General features: G+C 33.8%; 2 protein-coding genes and 1 long non-coding RNA gene across 6 annotated transcripts; 1 reads left to right on the forward strand and 2 right to left on the reverse strand.

The window, feature by feature from the left end:
• Positions 1 to 1,318: 1,318 nt before the first annotated feature.
• LOC103503251 (uncharacterized) lies at positions 1,319 to 4,612 on the reverse strand. Of its 3 annotated transcripts, XR_540765.3 has the most exons (5): positions 4,473 to 4,595; positions 3,745 to 3,849; positions 2,419 to 2,545; positions 1,977 to 2,012; positions 1,319 to 1,903 (listed from the first exon to the last, which is right to left on the reverse strand). It is a non-coding gene; the product is annotated as an uncharacterized LOC103503251 (long non-coding RNA). The 3 variants fall into 3 exon arrangements; XR_007823732.1 differs by lacking the exon at positions 1,977 to 2,012 and having other exon boundaries at positions 4,473 to 4,612; XR_007823731.1 differs by lacking the exons at positions 1,977 to 2,012; positions 4,473 to 4,595 and adding an exon at positions 3,961 to 4,465.
• A 2,850-nt stretch (positions 4,613 to 7,462) lies between these two features.
• On the forward strand, positions 7,463 to 11,752 carry LOC103503258 (uridine 5'-monophosphate synthase). Its single transcript, XM_008467397.3, has 6 exons — positions 7,463 to 8,407; positions 8,538 to 8,621; positions 9,452 to 9,534; positions 9,635 to 9,722; positions 10,172 to 10,426; positions 11,294 to 11,752. The coding sequence occupies exons 1-6, from the start codon at positions 7,604 to 7,606 to the stop codon at positions 11,420 to 11,422; spliced, it is 1,443 nt and encodes a 480-aa protein (XP_008465619.1). The 5' UTR covers positions 7,463 to 7,603; the 3' UTR covers positions 11,423 to 11,752.
• Positions 11,753 to 12,866: 1,114 nt separating this feature from the next.
• LOC103503267 (E3 ubiquitin-protein ligase DIS1-like) lies at positions 12,867 to 15,840 on the reverse strand. 2 transcript variants are annotated; one of them, XM_008467413.3, is made up of 5 exons: positions 15,559 to 15,779; positions 15,373 to 15,453; positions 14,820 to 15,057; positions 14,149 to 14,535; positions 12,867 to 13,396 (listed from the first exon to the last, which is right to left on the reverse strand). In XM_008467413.3, the coding sequence occupies exons 3-5, from the start codon at positions 15,027 to 15,029 to the stop codon at positions 13,076 to 13,078; spliced, it is 918 nt and encodes a 305-aa protein (XP_008465635.1). In that variant the 5' UTR covers positions 15,030 to 15,057; positions 15,373 to 15,453; positions 15,559 to 15,779; the 3' UTR covers positions 12,867 to 13,075. The 2 variants fall into 2 exon arrangements, with proteins under 2 accessions (XP_008465635.1, XP_008465631.1); XM_008467409.3 differs by lacking the exon at positions 15,373 to 15,453 and having other exon boundaries at positions 15,559 to 15,840.
• Between the last annotated feature and the right edge of the window lie 5,135 nt (positions 15,841 to 20,975).

Here is a 20,975-nt window from a genome sequence, read left to right on the forward strand (position 1 = left end):
AAGTAGAAATAAAATATTAAAAAAATATATAAAAAGGAATTGCCGACGTAAAGAAACGTCGGGAAAAAAAACGTCGAAAAAGAGGATTTTCCGACGCCGAAAGGTGCGCCGGCATAGTTTGCGTCGGGAAAGAGGTATTTCCGATGTAGGCTATACCGACGCGTAATTCGACGTCGAGAGAGGCTTTCCCGACGTCGTACCAACACGACATCGGGAAAGCCTCTCCCGACGCCTTTCTCCCGACGTTCTTTCCGATGCCGTTTTGTACGTCGGGATAACCTTTCCCGACGTACTTTTCATTTTCGCCGATGTTTTTTGGCGTTGGGAGTACCCCCGTCTCTTGTAGTGATATGGATTAAGGTTTGGTGTTGGGAGAAATCAAATTTCTTTTTTTAGTGAAGTAGAAATGGATAGCCCAATTTCTATTAGAGCCCAAAAATTCTAACCCATCAAATGAATTGTAAAACTCCTTTTATAAGAAATTGGCATGCAAAATTGCATGTTCATGCAACACTATAAAGTCAATCAAAGTCCATTTTCTCTAGTTGGCTTTTTGTCTTTGTCAAATGGAAACATTTAGTTTCCTAGAGTTAGTGAAATAAAATGTTGGGGGTTGTTTGCCCCTGAGATTAAAGGGAGTGGAGTGAGTTATTTTATCCACTCCATGTTTGGTCATAATACTAGGATTAGGATTTTCCTAATCTTAGTATTATGATAATACTTGTTCTAACCCCCTTTCTCCTCTTCCTCACACTCTCTCTTTCACTAAACTCCAAATATTTACCAAGTAAAAGTAGAAGGTCAAGCCAAAGCGGAAATCCCAGTACACTACTGGAAAAAGGGCCAACGATGACAATTAAACAATGTCATAGTTAAAATTTGTGATAGTTCTTTTCAATCATTGTTCTAGCAGTCATGGAAAGTCTATTATGACAGTTTGAAAAAACTGTCACAATAGGTGTTTTTTATAACAGAAAATAAATGTCACGTATCTCTTATTGATGACAGATAATAGCTATCATTATTTATATTTTATGACAGAAAATAAATGTCACATATCTAGTATTATTGACAGATAATAAATGTCATATTTATATTTTATGACAAATGCCTAACTGTCATCATTTCACTTAGCATGACCTTAATTGACTGTCAATATTACTTTTTCCATGACAATTTTTTTTTTAAATTCAAATGTCATATACTCCTCCATTATTACATTTGTTTCTTACCCGATTTTTTTTCAATCCCTGTTTTTCTTGTCGCCCTGCCATTACACAGACCAATTCAAGCACAAAGTCTATACAACACACCCATATGGAAACAAACCGTCAACACTTCAAATAGTACGAATTCAGTACTCAAGCAAAAAGACAAGGCTCACTCGCGCGATCGGAAGCGAAAGAACCCTGGATGAGTTCTCAAGTCTTTTGGAAAAAAGGAATGTGAGATTTGACCTAGGTGATGAGAGGAGCGAGGCTCGCTCCTGAACCCACTCAGGGATTCTTTTTTGACTTCTCCTTTCAAGTCTCCTCAAATTCTTTGAGACTGCCTCGCCCCAGTTCTAGTTTTCCTGTGAAATATGAATAATCGTCAGACTTCTTAGGAGAGAGAGTATCGGAATAGGGTCTCGAAGTAGATAGGTTCGGGGGATCCAGAACGAGTTTGGAAGTAATAAAGAAGTAGTTCGTTCGCGCCTTGCCTAGTGGGTCAACTTCTAACTTCTAACTTGTTGGTAAAGGGTTTGTATAATGATAGAATGAACATACATGTTTTGGTACCAACAAGCTATTTAAAATAAGTACATATGAATCAAAATTTTGCTACTAAACCTACAAAAAGGCCTATAAATCAATCAATTGCTCCAATATGGCTTCACTGCTCCAATGCATTCTTGCAAAACCTAGTAAGAAAAAAAAAATAAAATTTTAGAGTACGACTCTACACATCAATATAAGAATATAAGAAGATTTTACCCTTTGTAATGCCAACACAAGGTACCAATTCCAGCCCTAGTTAAAAGAAGAGATAAATCGAATCAACTTCACCCAATTATTATTTCATAATATATTTCAATATATCATCCCCTCAAAATAGAAAATGGTTCTACAAGTTGGGAAAGTGGAATAAAGTAAATTTTATCATGTCAAATACAAGATTGAATGGACGCGTTCACAATTTAGGGTAATGCTAATGAAAAGAAAATGTAACAACTAAGAAATGGTTCAAGTTAAAGCAGAAGAAAAGAATTATCTATCTGCAATCAATGAAAATAGAAACGTTTCACATTAATTATATATTCATCTGAAGACACCAAACTTGTAGTTAGGTTTTTCGAACAACCCTTATCTTTATCACCGTTTTGTATAATAATCATCAAGTGAAAGAGAAATATTGAGAAAAGAGTAGAAATGGTACCTTCTGTCCATTCCAAGGATTATAACCGTATTCTTTTGGTGACCAAAAGCAACGACATACTGAGAGCCTTCATGCAAGCCAAATTGAGCGACAGACTACTCCAACTTGAAATATTTTGGTAAGACACCTACAAGTGCAAGAGTGTTCATTATATCCAAAGCAAGAGGCAAAAAAGGATAGTGGTCATTTCTTGCCATTAGTATGGAGGAAAATAATAAGAATAATCTCCAATCTCTTGGTTTTCATGTTGTATTGCTTTTCTTATTCTTCTAGCAATTATTGAAAGAAAAATGGAACATACAAATAAAACATGGAGGACAATATCAGGCCAACAACTATGAAATGCTTATACCTTAAAAAAACTTTTCAAGAATTGAATCAATCTGCGACAAACAATAACAAATAATATACTATCAAATACGTCTTTTATTTGAAACAAACGGCTGCTTCCATATGAATGAAAATTATCCTGCTTTTATTAGTAAGGAGCCTTTCAAGTTTATGAATCGATCTCAAGCCCCTACATTTCACATGAATGGAAATTATTTTGCTTTGACTCTTGATCTAGCTTCATACCACATGAAAAGAATTACATCAAACCAAAACATCCAGAATATAACTCACTAACTTCATATTACTATAAATCAACAGAAATATTAAACTTTCGTTTTAAAGACATTCAACACTTATCAATAGAAATATTAAACTTCTATTTCAAAGACATTAACACTTATCAACAGAAATTTTAAACTTCTATTTTAACCCATCAAAGGTCAACCATAATTACTATAAATCAAACAGCACACAGTTACTTATCCATTAATCTATAACTAATGTTTTTATCTGCTTCTCAATTTTGATTCTTTATCCTGTTCTCTCCCGAAGTAATTTCATGGTATCCTTCTAGTTCAACGTCATTTGTAATCACTTCAATTAAAGACCCCAAATCCCACCACTGTCATTTAGAAAAAGCCTTGTATTTTCGGAAGATAAACTATGGTAGACTCAATTTCAACCATTTTTTCCTCCAAATGATGAAACTATGTTTAATGATCCATCTTTGCAGAACTCCATCACACAAATTGGATTAAAAGAATAAAACTAATTTCCCATAATCAATATGTAGCTCAAATTCATTTATAGCAACAGAGAAAAACAATATATCAATCTATATTCATTTATGCAAAAATTTGAAGACAGGTAAAATTCAACTTTCAGATTAAAAAATTAGAGAGGGAGAGGAAAAACATGATAGGTGGAAGAATTGAAATTGGGTGAATTAAAAAATGTGATATTTGTTTTTAACATTCATTAATGGAATTCAACCTATTAAGTGAACTTAAGAAGCATTTCCAAAAAAGCTCCTTCAACGTGATGCATTTCAGGAGCATCATCAGCTAAACCATCTGCTTCAAACCGTAATTTGTTTACCTGATTCAGTTCAATAAATTCAGCAAAATAACTAGTCTCCCACACTTATTAGCAAGGAACTTATATGAATCGAAGACATATATACATATATATGCAAGAGAACAAACTTACTGAAGAAAAATGAAACAATATACAAGGATAAAAAGAAAAAAGAAGAAGCCCCAAAACAATATACATATATGGCTTCAAAATCTAAATCGAAATGGAGGGGGGTTCTAAATCCAAATCAGAGAGGGGGCGTTCGAAATCAAAATTGCGGGAGGTGAGAGAGGGAAGAGGTTTCGAAATCAGAATGGAAGAGGGTCAGAAAACAGAAGGGGGGAGGGGGGTTTGGAAAACCACAACAGTGGAGGGTTGGTTTTAGGAAACAAAAAGGAGGAAGGGAGGGGCTTCAGAAAAGGGGAGGAGCGGCAGCGGAGGAAACACCGTATGCAAGGGTAGTGTTATGAAAAAAGTAAACACATAACAAAGATTAAACAATGAAAAATGAACAGAAGCGATGTAAATACTTCAATTGAAGCTAAGAAACGCATATTGGTAGGAATTGAAAGAAGGAGATGAAGGTATAGAGATTGCAAGAGAAGCGGTAGACGAAACTCCAATTAAAACTAAGAAAGGCATACCAACAAGAATGAAGAAGGAGATGAAGGTGTAGATATTGCAATAGAAGCGGTAGAAGCTTGAAGAGATGTTCCTAGGGCTTCAGACTTGGAGAACGAGAAGTAACGAGGAGAGAGAGATGGAGATTAACGTTTAATAATTTGGGGGGAAATTGAATTAAATTTTATTTTAATGAATTTTTTTAAAATAAAATTATTTAATTTTTTTTACCTTTTATGACGATAAATAACTGATACAGAAGAATAGAATCCGAAAATAGCGTTTTTCTGGCCAAAAACGTGAATTTTGACATTTTTTCTTCTCTCTTAATTTGGGTTGCAGTGAAGTGTCATAGTAGGTTGTTTTTCTTGTAGTGATAGCAGTCACCACAAAAGGAAGCAACGCCAACAAAAGCTGAAATAAATAGTCTTCACCACAAACGCAGACTATTATAATCCCTAGACTATTATAATCCCCAAGCTATTATAAGCCACTTCTCGCCCCAAACGCCCCCTTGGATTTTACCACTAACTTTAGTCAAATGGCAAAATGGTCATTTGGTCAAAGCAAACTTTGACTTTTCAAACCAAAAGTCAACATTTTACTTTTCACAATTTTGTCCATCTTGATTAATTTAGGACTTCCGAGCATGAATCCACATTCATTTTCTCGAAGTTCAAATCACATTTGAATATATTATCGGTTAAAATTTGACTTTTCAAAATCAAAAGTCAACTCTTTGACTTTTTACAATTTTGACCATTTCCATCATTTTGAGCTTCTGAGTATGAAACCACATTCATATTTTTTGTATTTAAATCACATTGAAACATAAAAGCTCTATCTCTAATTGATAATCGATGACTATATCACATATATTCATTTGTTTTTTCTCTATTTACCTAATTCGAACAATTTGAATTATTCCATCATATTGTTCTAAGTTTATTTCATATGGGCTAGCAGGGGAACCTAATGAACCCATAGATCATGAGATCCAATGATATGAGATTAACTGACTAAACTCTTTTATACCAAGCTAATCAACATTTGTTAACTATCGATCATTCCACTAAAGTCTTGTAGTTGCACTCCACTCAATATATATATATTTGTGTCTATTTGACATAACCATGATTAGTAAGTTAATCCTCCATAGGTTGTTCGTAACCTCAATTGGATTAAAATATCGTTTTACCCCTGAGATAACATCTTGCTCCTTAAGTCCCACTGATCCACTATTGAACCATTTATTTTAGGTCTAATCTATAAACCAAATCCCTCTCGAGCCAATGAGAGGGTGAGACCCCTTGTTCGAGACCTGGATTCAATCCTTAAGGAAACAATTTATCTTACTAACCTTAAAGCGGGTTAGAGTGAAATTATGTATTGTATTCTATATCTTCAACTATCCACCCGGTCTTATCCCTGAAATGGAAGGCTTATTAGGTGGGCCAACATGAATGAGCTGCCCTCACTTATACAAATTTAAGAATAATTATGTGTGAACAAGAGTTTATCGTTAACTTAGGATTAAGATTAAGTTGTCTAGATCATCAATATAGTCAGTTTTGTATAGTAAACAATATTATAACGTAATAGTGACTATTTCGTAGTTCAGTCTTATGTAAACTCTTTACATAGGATGCCTTAACTTTCATGTTTCTATATGAATGATTTAGGATCACATCGTTTGTACTAATTACAATATGGACCGCGTATGTAGTTTTCCCAGAATAAAGCGCTCAACTTTATTCATATACTATACATCGTTTTAACTATATACTCGAACTTGATCTATGTTTATGTCTCTGTTCAAGTTTACTGAAGATAGCCTTAGAACCTTAGTTTATTGGATTCAAGATTATAATATTCAATTTTGCTAATAATTCATCAATAACAACTTTATTGAATTGAATATAATTTTAAATTACAAATTACGAGTTTTATGACATAAATTCCAACAACATCAAAAGTATATTTACCAATAAAATTATCACGCACAACTTGATGATAAAACATTAATTATCATCTCAAATGTGGAAGGTGGCATCTTCAAAATGCATAAACTCAGAAAATAAATATGAAAAAAAATACATTTTGGTACAATTTATTAGAACTAGTCCTTCCAATTAGGTTAATAATTTCAAAATTTATTCTTTAATATATAATGCACATAAAGTCTACATACTACCTTGTAGTATGCTCAAAATTTAAACTGAGAAATACATTATTATGTGCTTTATAATTAACCATTTTTAGTTAAGAAATGATATTCATTTATACCATTATATTCTAGCTAGTAAGTTTGTAAATATGGATTTTTATTTTCAATTTTTTTATTCTTAAGTTTTGAGCTTAGTTTCTAATTGATAAAAACTCGTTGTCATTGTCATCCTCATCTTCACTCTTTACCAATGATCCTTTTTGAAAGCTTAAGAGCAAAACAAAGAAGGAAGGGATGCCAGTTGCATCCAAATCCCTTTTGACATGTCTTCTTTGGATGCTTCTTTTACTATAAATCTTTCTACTTTGGATGCTTCTTTACTATAAATCTTCTTACTTTGTATGCTTCTTTACTATAAATCTTCTTAGAATACATCGAGATGGAGGAGAGAGAAGAGGAGAAAAAATGTCTTTCTAAAATAAAAAAGTGTCCCTTGAGTTTATTTTTTAAAAAGTAGTCGCATCATCGATATATTTAATTTAAAATTAGTTTAATCATCCTCCTCATTAGGGTTTTGTTAAATTTTTAATATTTGGTTATCTCACGTGCCAAAATGAATATTATTGAAATTTTAGAAATAAAAGTGGTAGATTTTGAAAGAATCCTTTTTAAATATAGTTAAATTTACTTTTTTTTTTTTTTTTTTTTTTTAACAATTCTCCATTTTCTCTAGGGTTTGAGAGGTGCATAATTAACATACCTATAAAAAAAATGAGAAAATAATAAGTTGGGAAAAAGAAAAATGGCAAAAATAAAATAAAATAATAATAATAAAGTTTGAATTTTTAGGTTATTCACCATTTCTCACACTGGCAAATGGCAATCCCACACTAGCCAAAAGCCGAAGCAGCCGCGCTCCATAAATTCCCTCCAAAGCTTCTCTACGAGCACTGTCCGCCATTGATAAACAGTCGAAGCTCCCAGTCAATGTCATCCACATCAGTTTCACCAGCAATGGAGTCCTTGATTCTTCAACTTCACGAAATCTCCGCTGTTAAGTTCGGCAACTTCAAGCTCAAGTCCGGTATATACTCTCCTATATACATTGATCTTCGTGTTATTGTCTCATATCCTTCTCTTCTCTCCCAAATCTCCAAAACCCTAATCTCTTCTCTCCCCCCATCCACCTCCTACGACCTCGTTTGCGGTGTTCCTTACACCGCCCTTCCTATTGCCACTTGCATCTCTGTTTCTAGCCATGTTCCCATGGTTATGCGCCGCAAGGAGATTAAGGATTACGGCACTGCTAAAGCTATCGAGGGTCATTACCAGGCTGATCAAATATGTTTGATTATTGAGGATTTGGTGACGAGTGGTGCTTCAGTTTTGGAAACTGCTGCGCCACTTCGAGCGGCGGGACTGAAGGTGAGTGATGCTGTTGTGTTGCTTGATAGAGAGCAGGGTGGGCGGGAGAATTTGGAGGAAAATGGGATTAAGTTGCATTCGATGATTAAGTTGAGTGAGATGGTGAGAATCTTGAAGGAGAAAGGGAAGGTTGGAGAAGAAATGGAAGGGGTGGTGGCGAAATTCTTGGAGGATAATCGGAAGGTTGCGGTGCCTAAAATTGAGAAGCCTGTTAGAGTTAAGGCCATTTCCTTTCAAGAAAGAGTGAAGTTAGCGAAGAATCCAATGGGGAAGAGGCTGTTCGAAGTGATGATCGAAAAGGAAAGCAATTTGTGCGTAGCTGCCGATGTTGGCACCGCTTCAGAGCTGCTCGACATCGCCGAGAAAGTAAGAACTTGTCGAATTTCTGAACTTTCTTCTATTTTCTCATTGACACTCAGATTTAAAAAGTTAACGAAATCATCAAGAAATATGTAAATAATTGGGTTTTAAGTAAACAGCCATTTGTTTCAATCAGGTCGGGCCAGAGATTTGCTTACTGAAAACTCATGTGGATATACTGCCAGATTTCACCCCAGACTTTGGTTCCAAACTTCGCTCGGTATGTTTCTTCTACAAATTTCATTGCTTTCTTTCTTTAATTGTGCTTCTTCAGTTCTTCTCGACAATGTTTTAAAATGTTTAAGTGGTCTTGAGGCTTTTCCTCTTGAAAAGGTGAGGCATAACTCAAGGTGACTAATTGGTATAACCAAGTACTGGTAAACATGATTGAATTCAATCCACACTATAAATTGTGTCTTCAATGTTTAAAAGTCACAACATCAAGAGTAGTCCTAATTCAAATCTGTCATAACTCAAACCTTAATTTTTTTTAAAATGCTAAAGCACTATTGTTTTCTAATCATTAGACGAGGTGCAGAGATTTTAGGCCTCAATGCATTTTCGCAAAGGTGTAAGCTTCTTCTACTGGAGGCTAAAACGTAGAATTTTGCAAAAAGTTGTGAGCCTCGATAGCTTTTGAAACCTTGCTTCTAGATTTTTGCAATATCTTAGAACACAGGTTAGCAGTTCATGCTCTGTTTTCACATCACTTCCAGATTTTCATTACCAACATTATGTTTACTTAAATCTTATTTTCCTCCTAATTTGGAGGCCTTTTGAGAGAAATGTGGAGGTACGGTTAGGTTTGATGGCTCTTGTATTCAAACTTCCAAAGAAAATTATTTTTTTGAATCGGAGACAAGCTTCTTTATTGATAATAAACTCAAAGTGTAGGAGAGATCTCAACAAAAATCTCAATCAGAGATCGACATCAAAATTGTGTGTTGTTTTTTTGTTTTCTTTTCTTTGAATTTTTGTTGTTGGATGATGCATGTTGGTTTTGAGAAAAACTGCCTACATGTTTGCTTACATTATCTCATTGCGATGCAGATTGCTGAGAAATACAACTTCCTGATTTTTGAAGATCGCAAGTTTGCGGACATTGGAAATACAGTTACAATGCAGTATGAAGGGTGGGCCTCAACTTTCAAAACTAGCTTTGCCCCCTATTTCATTTTCTTTTACTTTCAGCAATCCCCTGGAGTTCTGAAATCTTGTGTTTTGCAATTGCAGGGGTATTTTTCATATATTAGACTGGGCTGATATAGTCAATGCTCACATCATCTCTGGTCCTGGAATTGTCGATGGATTGAAATTAAAGGTATGCAGGAACACGCAATGATAGCTTAAGCAGTGTTTTTCGTCTTTTGTTTTTAATATTGGTGAGTCTTCGGGCCAACTTATGCATACCTTGACTAAACTCGAGAGACAACTCACTTAACTCAAGGCAGTGGGTGTTAAGGAAACTAGTAGGATATTAAATTATTGGTAGGTGACCACCATGGACTGTACCCATTATCTTTTCTTAGCTCTTTTATTTATCACTAGGTTAATCCACCATAGTTCAAGCCATGTTCATAAGATCTATTCAAATTCTATCAAACGTTTAAAAGACAATAAAACAGTGGTTTCTTAGATGAAGTACTTGTGCTTTTTTTGAACTATTTTTATTCTACAAGCATTTCATTTCTATTTGCTAAAAGTATTCTAGATAAATGCTTTCTTCATTAGTGATTTAACTGTACTTCTTTGTCACTGTGGATGGTGTAGGGGCTTCCTCGAGGTAGGGGTCTTTTACTGCTGGCTGAAATGAGCTCAGCTGGAAATCTTGCCACGGGAGACTATACATCTGCAGCTGTTAAAATTGCAGAAGAACATTCGGATTTCGTCATTGGCTTCATTTCGGTTAATCCAGCATCCTGGCCAGGTGCACCTGGAAATCCAACATTTATTCATGCCACCCCCGGTGTCCAAATGGTTAAGGGTGGAGACAATCTTGGACAGCAATACAATACCCCATATTCTGTAAGTTTTATCCAATATTTTCTTCTGCATCTTCTGTACGCTATTATTATGCATGTATTTGGTTATCGAATATAGAGTTGTACTCGATGTCATCTTTTCTAATCTCACTAATCAGTTTGCTGATATAGGGAAGTTGTAGTCTGTGGAGGGGGGAAATGAAGAACCGCTGAAATCCTGATATTTCTTGTTTTATTTTAGTCATTTATATGATTAAAAAGGGAGATTATCATGCATATTAAACGCTGTGGAGAATAAAAGTAAAATAACTCGGGATGGAGGAATGAGTTCAAATCCTATAACATTCACACACATAAGGTCTCATTTTGATTACTATTTGGTTTTTTAAAATTATGGTTATAAACTTTACTTCCACATTTACCTATTGATTTCTACCTATTATTTATTTATTTTTAAAATTTTTAAAAGTCTTATTTAGTAACCATTTGGTTTTTTGTTTTTGTAGACGACATCATCCCCATTTATAGGTTTCTACGGTTTGTTATCTACATTTTAGGATTATTTGCAAATTCGAAAGCCAAATTTTAAAAGCTAAAAAAAAGTTTTTAAAAACTTGTATTTGTGTCTAGAAATTGGCAAAGAAATGGAATGCTTACATGGGAAATACATGAAAACCATTAGCAAGAAAAAGTGAAATTTAGAACACTTTTTTCTTTTTAAGAGTTTAGAAGACTTCAAATGTTTAATTAAGAAAGATAAAACACATACAAAAGTTGCAAGGAAGCAAACACAAATTTCAACCAAATAGTTATTAAAGAAGAAGGCTAGTAGTACACAAATAAGTCAACAATGTTATAGAGTCAGATGGCCATAACATCAACTGAACTTTGGAAATGATGTTGTGTGCAGGTTGTATACGATAGAGGAAGTGATATCATAATAGTGGGGCGTGGGATAATAAAGGCAGCAAATCCTGGAGAGGCAGCCCGAGAGTATCGTTTGCAAGGATGGAATGCATATTTAGCTAAGACTGCTTAGAAGTTAGAAAAGTCGTTCAACTAAATTAGCTTTAGTAACAACATCCAATGAATGCCAGTTTCTCTTCTGTTTTTTCTTTTTGCTGCTTTCCCTACATGCTTTTGCTTGCAGGGATTTGGAGGAGATATCCTATTTAAGAGAAAGCTCTACTGAGTCAGCTTTCAAATAATTGTAAACTTACTTTCAGGTTTAAGAATAAGAAGAAAAAAACAAGAAGTTTGAGGTTTTTCAGTTGTAACACCTATGAGCATTGTTATGTGACTGTCTTTCTATGTAAACCTTTTGGGGTTAATCATGACAATGAAAATAGTTTAGCAGATTTCTCTTGTATTGAGGTTGAGTAACAAGTTGAGTTGTTTAAATTTGAGCATCTGTTTTGTTTTAAAACAAACCAACACATGAATAGTGGAACAGAATACCCTCTGAAAAAATATCTTTCTAGATTCCTTTTTGGATCATAGAGGGAGAAGATGCCAAAATTGCTAAAGCAATTTGTTCTCTCTTAAGATATGACAAAAAGAAAGTGCTATTGATAATTTTTACAACAAAAATAGTTTCTTCATTGAGAATGCCTCAGCTGTGATAGATTCTTTCTTGCACTGCAAGTTATCACCTTGAAAACTATCAAACTCAACTTAGACCAATGGATGTTCATCTCATTCCTAGTTTCCATTAAATATTTGGACAAGTTATAAAATTTATGATTCTATGTACTTTCAGTTAATAAAAAATGTAAAACTAAGTGCTGACTTGATGGCATATTATGTTGAATAAATTTAAAATTATTTTGCACAATATAATAGATAAATCATATAAGACAGCTAGGCAAAAGATAGTGGCATTACCAGCATAACTATATTTTAGTAGGACTTCCTTTATTTTCTGTTTCTTTTTCTTTTTTCTTGTTGTATATCCCATTATTTGCATAATCAATTCCAAATTTATTCACTAAGCATATTCTGTCATCATACTTATACATATCTATGCACACACACAATTGTCCAAATTTAAAATTGAAATTTGGCTTTATGCCAAAAGGCCGAAACTTTGAAATGGACGAGGTTCAAATAATTGATCCAAACTAAAGATGGTTTAGTTGTGTCAGTCTGTCAGTGTAAAGAATCAAAAAAAGAAAAGAAAAACATTTTTGCAGTGGCAAAATCAAGGTTTATCAATAATTTTAGGCATTAATTTTGAACTTGAGACACAAAATAAATCTCAAAGTCAAGGGACCACACGCAAACTTCAAAAGTTGGACCTACTTTTTTCAAAATCACCAACTTGTCAGATCATAAAATCTCCTGTCATTTACAAATCTAACCAAATAATTATCATTTCATAAATTTTATAAATTGTCCAATCACTGAACAATTATATGGGGCCATGGCTGCATCTCTAAGAATGAGATAACTGATATGCTGTTAATACTGTCAACAAGGAGATATGAGGAGTAAGTTCTGCATTGACAATTATGGGGGAGAGTTCTTATAAATCATGGTTTCATGCAAGAGCAAAGAGTGTTTGCATCTTAATTAAAAACAGAAACACATGATTAAAAAGCCTCACCTACTCTACAAAAAGGTAACCAAACCTACTGTCCAAAAGAAGATAGAATTTGAAGAGATAGTTCCTACTCAGCAATTTCTACCAGTATCACTGTTCTTTCCAAATTCTACCCGTCACCCTAAGCTTTAGTTCCTTCCTATCCCCACCGGAGAAGAAGAGAGCCATGTTGCGCTGGATAATGAGCCCATCGAAACTGTCCCGAACTTTCCGATGGCTGTCCCTGATGCTTCTGGGCACTCCTTGCCATACCATCTTCCTCCCATTTCCACCTACCTCAAGACTATAGCTGTAGTTCTTTGCATCATTATCGTCGCCCATGAACCGTAAAAAAGCTATGTATACTGGAGCCATCCCAAGCTGGAAAGCTTCGAAATGCAGACAAAAGTACTGACCAAAGCAACTGAAAACCTGAGATATGAAATTTTAAATCAGAGTCATCCACAATCAAGAATTTAGAGCTAATATAAGCTTAGGTTGCAGAACAAGAACAATGACGATCCTAGATTTTTAAACTGGCAAAATCTCTGATGTAGGATAAGAAATATTTCAGAAATAGCATTCTCCTTTTACAAGAAAGATTTAATTGATGAAGGAAATATTTCGGAAGTAGCATAAGTCTACAAGAGTACATTTTCTGATAGCAAGACTAAATTGAGCATTTCTTTTCCCCAATTTCTGATGTATCCTAAATTGCTCAGCCATCCATCAAAGGATATCCCACTTCCATGAACAGGGGTTATCCAAAGAAATGCAAGGTTTCATGGCAATGTCAAATCACCTGAGGTACCATTTGGTAATCATTTTTATTTAAAATTAAGTCATTTCCTCTACATCTCTTATCATGATTTGCATCTTTCTTAAGTACAACAATTAAATTCTTAGCCAAATTCCAAAAACAAAAACAAGTTTCTAAAAGCTACTTTTTTTAGTTTCAAATTTTGGTTTAGTTTTTTAAACCAACAGAAAAAATAGATAACAAATGAAGAAATTTAGAGGTAGTAGTGCCTATATGCTTAATTTCAAAAACAAAATAGTTACCAAAAGAGACCCAAAATTTATGATTCTAACTTAGTTCTAATGCTCAAAATGTGCATAAGAAATGCCAATGAGATATTCCTGTAAGGAATATAAGGGGCAGTGTGGTCTGTGAGGAAAATTACCGTTAGCATCCATGTTGCATTTTCAACTTCTTGAGGATTTGATTTTACATAACGATGGTTGAATGTGCTTCCACTATGCATGTCTACCTTATGATCATCTTTCAGGTGGGCCACCAAATAGGGTATGTCACCGACGACTGAACATTCGGAACCAGCATATGGACAGCTATATGGTCTATAAACACATTGGGATTCATGTTTAACCTTGCTGTAATATGGATATATGCCAATGCAACCATAGGTATGATATTTACACGGAAGTTCTAGAGATGCCGCCACCTTCTCCAATGCAAGGCATCTAATATTGCCAAGTTCATGCCTACACGTAGGGCAGCGATTATGCACCCGAGGCTTGCAACCAGAGCACAGTGTGTGTCCATTTGAACACTGCATAAACAAAAAGGAACACCATTAAAGAAAATGCTATTACCCTAAGCTTAAACAAATCCCTTTCGAAATGTACAAAACTTAGAAAGACCAAAATGCACAGGAAATTGATAAAAGATTCCAAAAAGAAGCATTTTACACAACTCATTCTTCTTTCACTAAACGCTAAACCTCCACAATCATAGAATCCAACAACTATATCAACACAAAAGTTGAGTAAGCATCATCAGTCTGCATAGTTAACCACCTCACATAAAGATGAACTAAACAATTCGTGACCAAACCTGATGTATCGGAGGGTACATTGCATTCAAACACACTGGACATTCCAAAAGCTCACGAACACTGCTGGAAACAGCAACGTTCGGTTTAAGTTCATTTTGAATTGGATGGTCCACAGTTTCTCTGATATCCATCATATCTTCATTCTGAGGAGGATCAATAACCTCTGGTTTGCTCCGCAAATCATCAAAATAAGGACTTCCAGATGCCATTCTTAAGAGACCAGTTTTATACTTCTACCTGAACATATACACAACAAGTGGTCTCAGAATCAATCTTCTCTTTAAAAAAATAAATTCAGAACTGCCATATAGAGAGTACAACAAATAATAACATGCAAAACAAACAGAATAAGTATGAAGAGAATTCCAAAAAAGGAATCCGAGGTTGAAATCAGTATTTAATTAATGGAAACCATAAATTTGCACGTCATGAAACGAGACAAAGGACGGCGATAAGCACATGGATTCAATGATAAAATCATCACTAATTGCATAATTTGAGCATAATTATTTTTTCAAAAAAGAACAACAACAAAGAGAAAAGAAAATCCACCTTGAAATTCAAAGAAACCCACCATGGATCTAAGATTTAAACAGCCTAGAACATTTCCACAAACTTCAAATTCTATCAAATCTTGCATCAGAAAAGAAAATTAACAAAATCGGAGACATGGGTCAAGATTATGATGAACAGCAAGAATTGAAATTGAAGGGAAAAGAAAAAGAGATCGAATTATACCTAAAATCGCGAGGAAACAGTGATTGAAAAGCAGGGAAAGCTTGAAAAAGAGTAAGGTTTTGGTGAGAATGAAAGGAGAAACTCAACAACCGCATGGAGGAAATACGAACGCCAAAAAGTGAAGGGTTATTGCAGCTCAACGACAGGGAAAATTTCAAAATGACGCCGTTGAGAGAGACAGTGACAAAGGATGGGATTATAGAGAGAGGAATTTTTGAAGAAAGAGTACAAAAAAGCAAAGTTTTTGAAAAAAGTCTGTGGGGCCTTCCTCCATTAATAATACAATACTATACAATACTTCTTCAATATTTTGAAATTTCAAGAACAAGTAATCATTTTTTTTCAACTTTTTCTCCCCCAACCAATCAAATTTCCCTTTTGAAATTTGGTTATTTTGTTTTTTTACTCTTAAAAAAAAGTATCAATTTGGCTCATAGAAAAATGTCAATCTAAGTTTTGAAAATGGATTTTGTTAGCCTCCAAGTTTTGAGAAATAGGTTTAGATGATCATTATGTGTAATCTTACCATTTTTTCCAAAAATCTCTTTCACTTTCGTCATCTTCGTCAATCCTACTTTCCTTCAGGAGATCAACCTTGGCAAAGGCATCTGAAGACAAAGATGAAGAGAAACAAAAATTTCTTCCTTCCACAAAACATCATGAAGCAGACTTGATTTAAGTAATCTTTCAAAATGTACATGCTTAATTCGCAACTTCATTGGAATGTCATACCCTAACATTGATATATAGACTCAAATCTTTGAAATGTACAAGGAAAAAAAAAAAAAGCTATATTTCATTGTTATATATATAGATATAGGAATTGCATAGAAAAATCTCTATCAAAGCATATACAATACAAAGAAAGATAAAAATGTGCTATTAATTTAACAGTAGTAAGGTTGTAGAACGATGCGATCCATGTCATGTCCATACAAAAGTATTGGAAGTAATTAGTGTCAAATTAATTCATTATCAATTAAATCTTGAAATTGAAACATTTACATTATCTATGGAATAAATATTTCTAAAGAATATATTTTCTTTTAAATACTTTCTTTTGAATTAATTTTTAGTTTTCTTTAAAATGGATTGCTTTTTAATCTCATTTTTAAAAAATGCATATTGAAAAGTTAACAAACACTTCAAGTTTTTTTAAAATGGTCTTTGGTTTTTTTTTTTTTTAAATTTAAACACTTTAAAAAACAATTCAAATACACCTTAGTTGAATTAGTTGATGGAGAAGAAATGAAGGGAAATGGGTTTTTAAAAAAAAAAAAAATTAAACACTTTAAAAGGCAACCCAAATACACCTTAGTTGAATTAGGTGATGGAGAAGAAATGGAGGGAAGTAGGAGGTAATTGATGTCTACTAAAAAAGGATAAATACATTTAATCATTTCAAAACTAAACCATTAGTTAGGTATGTTGATGGTTGCCACCCAAAGCCCCTAGAGTATAGAAATTAAAGGAGGTACATAAATGAGAAATGAACTGTTCTAACTTATGTACACTAGTAAACACACTTATGCACAATTAACTCAAACTAAACTAAAGTAACAACACAAAAAACCAATAATGCATCAGAATTTGTTAACTCGATGATTGGAGCTGTTTGCTCGGGATAAGATTATATATGTGCATATAATTATGACTGAAAGTACAACACACAGTAATTGTGTGAATACATAATTATGACTGAAGGTACAACACGTTGATCTTAATCTCAGAACTCACACTCTACACGTTATCTCAATCTCAGAATTCTAGAGGTTGTATTCAACTTAATTATGAGTAAACTAGTCGTTTCTTCTATCAATTTTTCTCATTATTTCTTCTTTCGTACACAACATCTCACACAATCTGACCAATATATAAGGAGCCAATCATAACAACTCGTGAGACCTTCCTTGAAGGAAAATCCTAACCAATTCCTTAAAAACTCCATAACCAATCTAACAAAAATAATTTAAAAGAGAAAGATTAAAGTCTCAAGGTTTAGGTCGACTAGTGGAATCGGTATGTAATGCCCCAAATTAAGGTAATTTATTTTAATTATCTTAAGTTTGACTAATATCTAATTGTTTAAAGATGGAATTGTTGATTAAAGTTGGTTGTTTCAAGAGATTTGTAATTGAGAGAAATTTGATTAATTATATGTGATTGATAATTAATTAAGTTGAAGTTGAAATAATTATATTATGTAGGTAATATAATTATATAAGGATATTTATTTTGGGAAAGATAAAAGTGATTTGATGGGAGAGGGAGGGAGATTTGAGTTTAAAAAGTAAATTTGAGGAGTTTAAATGAAGAGAGAGAATGAGTTGTTTTAATTGGAATAAAATGAGGAAAAGATAAAAGAAAAGTATTAAAAATTTTATTATTATTAATGCATTAAATAGGCTCTTTGGGAAAAGTAGTATTCATCACCTTCCTCAAGCAAACCCTAAAAAGAAAAAAACCATAATCTCAAACTTCCATCAACTCGCTGTCATCCATCTCTAGTCGTTGGCCGTCGTTCGAGTCGTCGCCGACATCCGCGAGTCTTCAGCTGCAAACACCCTAGCCGTCTTCGTCAGTCGTCGATCTCCGTCTCCGTCGTTCGCGAGTCACCAACGTCGCCGCGCTTCGCAATCGTCCGAACCAACCCGAGTCGTGTTTTTGTAAGCTGCTCCGTCGACCATGATTTAGTCGCGACCCAAGACGTTCTCCATGCAAGCTGGTTGTCTCCGTCGTTCCGTCAAAGTCAAGCGTCGTCGACCATCGAACGCACTTCTGTTGAGCTATTTCCATTAGCCGCGAGTCACGCACGCGAAGCCGAGCCAGCATCCGTGTCGTCCGAGTGAACCCGAGCCAGAATTCGAGCCACACCGAGCCGCGCCAGAATTCGTGAGTCGCAAGCCGCGAGTCGTCCTATCCTTCAGCCGAGCTACCTAGCCAGTTTCCCCTCTAGCCAAACCATTTTGAGCCACCAAACTTATTTTTGGCCTTTTCACTTATTTTTGGTAAGTTTTGATGGGGTTTTTGACATACCCATCTGAGGTTGATTTTTGAACCCTAAATAATTTAATTTTAGATTAAATTGAACAATTCTTTTTTAAGGATTGGTTAGATCATTGGAAGTAAGCTATGAAACGTTGTCCTAAATTAAGGTTGAGTTGGATCCAACATCAACTTTGAGTAAGTTGAATTAACTAGATTTTTGGATCCTAAATTAACTGCAAATTAAGGTTCATCTTAGTATTTTATCCTTATTGCTTAGGATTTTCTGGGGAAGCTTGATTTTGCTGTCAGGAGTGTATTTATGTGAATTAAGCTAATCTCCATGTAAGAGATTCTCCTATTAGACTTTCGAATTGAAGTAAGAGCTTGCTTGTAACTTTTCCATTATGTATTGATTTAACAAATATGCATAATGTGTTTATGTTATGATGATTGATAGATCCGACTAAGTTATGTTTATGATGATGATATTTGATGATGTTGATGCTTATGCATGATGTATTAATCTCATGATTTAGAATGTTTCGATTAATACCCATGTTATGTTTATGATGATGTTATGTTATGTTACATGTTATGGATAGGGTGTACTATTAGCTTTTTCTATTAGAGTCGTACCTACACGGGTGTCCCTCGGGATCACCACCTTTTTATGATTGTGTAGTCCGATGGGATCACCAGTTCAGTATGAGATGATATATTTACGAGTGGCTTGGCGGGGTCACTCACAGCTGGATTGTCTTAGTGTTTCTTTCGAGATTCACTAAAGACCAGTTTGTCCTAGGTGTTCCTTGTGTTCACCGAAAACTAGTTTTGTCCTAGGTGTTCCTTTGGGTTCACCAAAAACGAGATGTTCCTACGTGATCACAGATTGCACATGTTCGGAAACGTGCCAGTTAAAGGTACCACTTTACAAGTCTCTAATAGGAAGTTAACAGTCACTTAGCGGGACAAGTAGTAGGTCCCTTAGTGAGTATATTTTTATACTCACTCTCTTATGTTTAATTTTTTTCAGGCAAGGGTAAAAGGAGAGATAGAGAAAAGCTGGGGAATGACAAGAAGTGACCGTGGCATGCCATAGGGAACGTTTTGTTTCCGCCATTATGATTTTAGTTTGATTTTAGTATTTCTTGTACTTTCATTATTATTCTTTAAAACTAGATAGGGCTCGAACTAGGATTTTGTTATTTGGGATTTGTTTCTATTTATTTATGATTTTAGATGAGTATTTGAAGTTTTGACCATGAACATTTGTTTTATCTTTCAATTTAATTTAAAAATTTTTATTTTCCTTTTGAGTAGTAATAATATCAGCTTAGTATAAAGAATTGGGTCGTTATACGGTAAGTCTATTCCAAACAAGAAATAATAATGTCAAACTATCGCATATTACCCTCCAACCTTGAAGGGTGTTCTTGCCACTATTGATATCACGTATAACCTTGATCATGTGGGGGAGGACAAGCTTATAAGCTTATAAATTGTTCATTTCTACTATGTTTTATTTATTACAAGCTAAAAAATAATTATATATTTTTTTAATAAAAACTACCGAATTTATTGACCAATTGTAATCAAATATGAGATCCCTTCACATTTTTTAAATCAAAGAAAAATAAATAAATTATTTTAGTAGTTGTTTAACAAGCAGAAAAATGAATCAAACTATTTATAAATTATAGTAAAAATTTCCACCTTCTTTATAGCCTAAACATTCGTTTACAAGTCTATCAACATCCACCAAACCTATCATTAAAAACGTTGATAGAAGTTTATTAATATTTATCGATAATAGAAAACTAATGTAATTATATCATAAATAGATGTTAATAGAAGTATTCAAATATCATGTCAATCAACGCTTATTGATGTATCAATTTTTTCCTTATATATTAAAATATTAACTCTTTTAAAAAAAAGTATTTAATGTTTAAGAAAACTTTAATTATACCCATGACTTCATTTAAATGGAAATAGTAAAGTAACACTAAGAATTATTATGGTCAGTATCCATTTTGATTTAAAGGGACAATATGATATTTTGTACTTCTAAAAATAGCAATTAGGGCAGGACACTGCAGGTGATGCCTTATCTAAGTTTTTCCTCGTAAGGAATTGGCTGAATCCATACGTAACCATATATCAATGAGAATACAAACCATAGGTCTCATACGATTACTTTTCATATTGTTTACTTGTTTTCTATGATTCTGATGTGATCGAAGTAGAAGTAATATTACTTACAAATTTTAATTCATTATTTTAAGTAAATAAAATCAAAAGCAATTTAATCACGATATTATTAATTAATCCATCAATAATATTTTATTAAAATTACACTGACTTTTATTATAGTTTGGTTAATTCGTATTTTAATAAGTCAAAATTTTAGAGAGAAAACTTTTGAAAAA

Source organism: Cucumis melo, chromosome 9 (genome assembly GCF_025177605.1).
Source record: "Cucumis melo cultivar AY chromosome 9, USDA_Cmelo_AY_1.0, whole genome shotgun sequence".
In the NCBI taxonomy this organism is placed as follows: Eukaryota; Viridiplantae; Streptophyta; class Magnoliopsida; order Cucurbitales; family Cucurbitaceae; genus Cucumis; species Cucumis melo.